This window comes from Calidris pugnax, unplaced genomic scaffold (assembly GCF_001431845.1).
Source record: "Calidris pugnax isolate Ruff unplaced genomic scaffold, ASM143184v1 scaffold210, whole genome shotgun sequence".
Classification (NCBI taxonomy): Eukaryota; Metazoa; Chordata; class Aves; order Charadriiformes; family Scolopacidae; genus Calidris; species Calidris pugnax.
This window is the reverse complement of record NW_015091004.1, coordinates 596,520-601,428: the sequence shown is the minus strand read 5'-3', so window position 1 is coordinate 601,428 and position 4,909 is coordinate 596,520. Positions and strand designations below refer to the sequence as shown.

Here is a 4,909-nt window from a genome sequence, read left to right as displayed (position 1 = left end):
GCAACTTTGCATAACTTGAAGGATTTCTTACAGAACTAATTTGCTCAGATTTTATAAAGAAGACACTGTAAGCAAGCCTTCACAAATAAAATGTATTGATTTTAATCAAGGGAGTTTTTTTCTATAGTTTAAAAATGCAGTTTGGTATCTCTTCAGTGAATATTGTGTTTTGCCAAAAAATATTTTGTAATTATTATAGTCAGTTATCTCATTAATGTTCCCTACCTAACACCGCATCCTTCAGGCAATTATTTTTGGAGTTTAAAAAAAAAAAAAAAAAAAAGAACATTTAAAGTATCTTCAACAGACTGAACAAAACTTATCTTGGAAAGTCATCTGGCTTTACCTGTCTCTCACTGATATTCTTGCATTCTTTACAAACAATCTGGTTGACAACAATCCCGTGGTACAATCTGTTAATGAGGTCGTGACCTGAAGTGCCCACAAGAGAAGTTTCCAAAGCACTGAACAGAATCCGATTTAGTTCCTGCACATCGTGCTGCCTCATTTCCTGCATGATTAAAAAAAAAATACAAAATAGGGCCATCTGCTTCGCTTATTGCTTAAAAACAACATATATTAGCTGTGACAAAGCCAGCCTCGATGACCACCCATTTATTCACTACCTTGAGTAGTAAATTATTACCATTATTATAATTTGTTATTCTTAATTAAGGTATGCTCTCTGAGTAGCTACATTAACTATAACCCACATAAGACACCTTCACTTGGGTAGATTTAGACTAAACGCTGAGTTTAGTCTAAATCTAATCTGATCTGAGCTCAGTTCAACTTAAGAATCTAAGTATTTAAAGGACAAGAACACTAACTACTGTTGGAAAAATATTCCTCTAAAAAGAAAGGAAAAGCTCCTGAAGTTGTATCTAACAACAATTTTATTTCTGTTTCTCCCTGTAAACAATTGGCACGGACTCTACGTGGAGATACAACAGTAGCTGACCCAGGTCAATGTTATCTCTGCAGCTTGGAGTATTTTAAAATATTTCTTAAACGTCAAACTTGAAAAACATCTCCATTCAGGAAAAGGTTTCTCAATTATGGTGTCACTGACAGTGATTTGTACCTCCTGACTGTTCCACCCAAAGCTCTCCGTAAGGTCTGTCGTAGATGCAGCCTGCTGGTCCAAGAGCAGAAGCTGGGCAAATAACCGTTGAAGCTGTAAAGGAATTATTCGAACCTAGAAATAAAACCCAAAACACACCCAATAAATCAGCAAGTCTTCAAAGGAATCATTTAAATAAAAAGAAAAATCATTTAGTAGAAAACTTGTCACAAACCACCGCTCTCTACGGCTTTCATAATACAAGTTACTCAGTTCACACCAAAGCATCAGTCAGACTTGGTTCCCCAAAATCTACTCGTTTTGTGATAAAGGAAAACTGTGTGGATTAAATTAAGCCACCACCACAGCGAAAAAGGACAGCTTCCTCTGATGTTTTTCATAATACTAAACCCTAAGAACAGCTACAAGGTACCATGGCACATAGATTTAACACGTGCTACACCTTGCTCAGTAAAGGGTTTGGTGGTGGGGTGGGATGAGAGGGGAAGGATAATGGTCAATGTCAACAAGCTTGATTTTTGATATTTATCTTTGACTTACAAAGAAAAAAAAAATTTCCGAGCAATCAGTTGTGTCACGTTAACTCAAAAACTAAAGAATTATATTCTGCAGTCAACTTCAGTAAGCACTTTTTAAACAAAGATTTAATTCCAATCCCATAGCATCTCGTGTGTGAGTGGGCTGTTAAACCTTCAGACAGCCTCAGTGCAGTTACCCAGGCTTTACCTTTTTTTCCTCCTTTTTTTTTTCCCTAGTGCCAAATAAGCCATAGCACTGTAACTTTAATTACAGAAAAGAAAAAGATCAAAGAAAGGAGTGTATAGATTTTGAGATTTTTTTTTCCCCAAGGGGAAAAATTATCTCTTCTATGAACTTCAGCAGAAAAAGGCTCGATATCTTACTTTTGCAGCACAAGCTTATGGCACTGAAAACTTGCATCTGCCTGCAAAATCACGTATCAAACTGCCTTTCAGCACCAAAGTTAGGTTTTCGTTCATTCTCATAAGAAGTTTCCTGCAAATTGAAACATTATTCTTCCGAGAAAAATCATTTAGTAGAAAACTTGTCACAAACCACCGCTCTCCACGGCTTTCATAATACAAGTTACTCAGTTCACACCAAAACATCAGTCAGACTTGGTTCCCCAAAATCTACTCGTTTTGTGATAAAGGAAAACTGTGTGGATTAAATTAAGCCACCACCACAGTGAAAAAGGACAGCTTTCTCTGATGTTTTAATAATACTAAACCCTAAGAACAGCTATGAGATACAGATTTAACACGTGCTACACCTTGCTCAGTAAAGGGTTTGGTGGTGGGGTGGGATGAGAGGGGAAGGAGAATGGTCCATGTCAACAAGCTTGATTTTTGATATTTATCTTTGACTTACAAAGAAAAAAAAAATTTCCGAGCAATCAGTTGTGTCACGTTAACTCAAAAACTAAAGAATGATATTCTGCCATCAACTTCAGCAAGCACTTTTTAAACAAAGATTTAATTCCAATCCCATAGCATCTCGTGTGTGAGTGGGCTGTTAAACCTTCAGACAGCCTCAGTGCAGTTATCCAGGCTTTACCTTTTTTTCCTCCTTTTTTTTTCCTAGTGCCAAATAAGCCATAGCACTGTAAATTTAATTACAGAAAAGAAAAAGATCAAAGAAAGGAGTGTATAGATTTTGAGATTTTTTTTTTTCCCCAAGGGGTGCAGGAACAAAGAAAAATTATCTCTTCTATGAACTTCAGCAGAAAAAGGCTCAATATCTTACTTTTGCAGCACAAGCTTATGGCACCGAAAACTTGCATCTGCCTGCAAAATCACATATCAAACTGCCTTTCAGCACCAAATTAGGCTTTCATTCATTCTCATAAGAAGTTTTATGCAAATTGAAATGGTATTCTTCCAAATCAACATTTATCAGTGACTAATGACAAGAAAATTTTAAATACCTTTGCATCCGGTTTACCGCTGTCACCCAGAGTCCCGAGTTCTTCGGGTCCTAGAGAGAACAGAGCCTCTGCAAATGTAAAGAAAAATACCTATTTAAAAAAAATTAAAATCTCCTCTTTAAAGATTTATTATGATTTATCCGTCAAGAACGACGATGCTATTCTTTTTTTTGCAAATTAAGACATTAAGCAACATTTCTGAACATCATTCATCCTTACAACGGGTTCAAGCTATAAAAATAAAGTACAATAAGTACAAAGGTGTTTAGATGGCAAAATATCTATTTTTTTAAGAACTGTGGTGGTTGCATTAAAAAATGAATGATGCTTTATGGACAGCAGTAATCACTCTTAGGTCCACAAACTGTAGATTCTTTACCTGTAAGAAAATGTAATGTTTTTAACTTATATATTGTGCAGAAGTGGCGATATTTGAAGTAAAAGTGACTTATTTGAAGTAAAAGAAGCACCACAGTTTATATCAGTTAATATATAACTAGAAATGCAAGTCACTGTAAAATATCGATTCTAACTTTATTTTGAAAACATTCTGAACACGTTACCTCTAAATTCAGGTGTGAAAAGCAGAGTCTGCAGAAGGGAATTGAGGTAGCAGGTTCCACCCTGATTTTTGATACCACTTAGGTTGGTGAAATCCCTGGGAGCTGGAGGCTCAGAATCTCTGGGCTTTGATTTCTTCCCTTTTTCACAATGATTGTTTGAAATAAAGGAAAAATCCTCTTCAAATAAGTCCCCAAACATTGTGAAGGCAAAACAGTCCTTAAAAACATATAAAACAATCTATTTACTATAAAAAATGGAATTGACTCCATCCACCTCGACTCTCCAAGATGAACCTTTCATCCCTGAAGAATTTGTTTATAACAGTTTTTACCTTATTCTGCTCATTTTAAAAATGTATTCATTCCATACAAAAATGTGCACTAATATAGCAAAAAAAGGATGAATTAAAAGCATTTCTGTTAGCACAGGTATGGAGAGAATTTTAACCTGAATCAAATACATCACATTTGAAATTTGCATAAGAAAAAACGCACATAGCGAAAGAAATAGGTCCTTCTAAACACCTATAATTAAATAGTGCTCAAGTTGCCCTGTTTCCTGCAGGAAAGGTATGTAAAGTCTCTCAATCTCATCAAAATCCCAACACAGTCTCTCAACAAATCCATATGGACAAGTAACCTCCCTCTAGTATTTGCCAGTTCAGATGGGAAGAGTGTAATAAGAAGTCAAAGATATATTGGTATTTTATGAACACGTGATCTGTTCTTCCAGATGTTTGAGCCAGAAACTCAATGGCATTTTTAGAAGCCTTGAGACCTCACAGAATGTACCAGGACTCCCCAAACCAGCTCCCTTTTGTTTTGTACTTGTCACCCCGTAATTTCATTTGGTAAGCTGTAGCTCTTTCATTAGCAGTGAGTAATCAAAGAGTTATACTGAAGCACTGGATAATCATTCCCTCATTTACCTTCATTCCACGTGCAAATTTGCAGATCTTTACCATATTCCACTTAGATACCTCTTCCAGACTAAGGCTTCCCCAAAGATGTATTTCCTACAACTGAACTTGTCCCCTATCTCCTTATCCACCTTCTCTGAACATCTTACACTTCTCCTTTACCTGTTTCTGAGATGAGCACCACATCTGCCTACGATGTCCAAGATGAGTGCAAACCACAGCTATCTATCTAAACACAATATAAATTTTATTTTTACATCTGTATCATATATAGTTTGTGGTTTATATACAATTTCTGTATTTATAAATAACGTTTGGGGGGTTTTTGTACAACTGCTGAGCACTAAACTGCTTTTGTTTTGCCTTTTTTTTTTTAAGAAACGTTTATTATTACCCC

General features: G+C 35.8%; 1 protein-coding gene across 1 annotated transcript in view; it reads right to left on the bottom strand.

Annotated features, from left to right (window-relative positions):
• Positions 1–4,708, bottom strand: part of LOC106895936 (ubiquitin carboxyl-terminal hydrolase 40-like) — a 24,635-nt gene extending 19,927 nt beyond the window's left edge. Inside the window, exons 1-5 of the mRNA XM_014955607.1 lie at positions 4,522–4,708; positions 3,593–3,809; positions 3,030–3,097; positions 1,085–1,198; positions 347–511 (exon numbers count right to left, since the gene is read on the bottom strand). Of these exons, the coding sequence (XP_014811093.1) occupies positions 347–511; positions 1,085–1,198; positions 3,030–3,097; positions 3,593–3,809; positions 4,522–4,557 (600 nt within the window). The 5' untranslated portion in view covers positions 4,558–4,708. The remainder of the gene's footprint in view (positions 1–346; positions 512–1,084; positions 1,199–3,029; positions 3,098–3,592; positions 3,810–4,521) is intronic.
• Between the last annotated feature and the right edge of the window lie 201 nt (positions 4,709–4,909).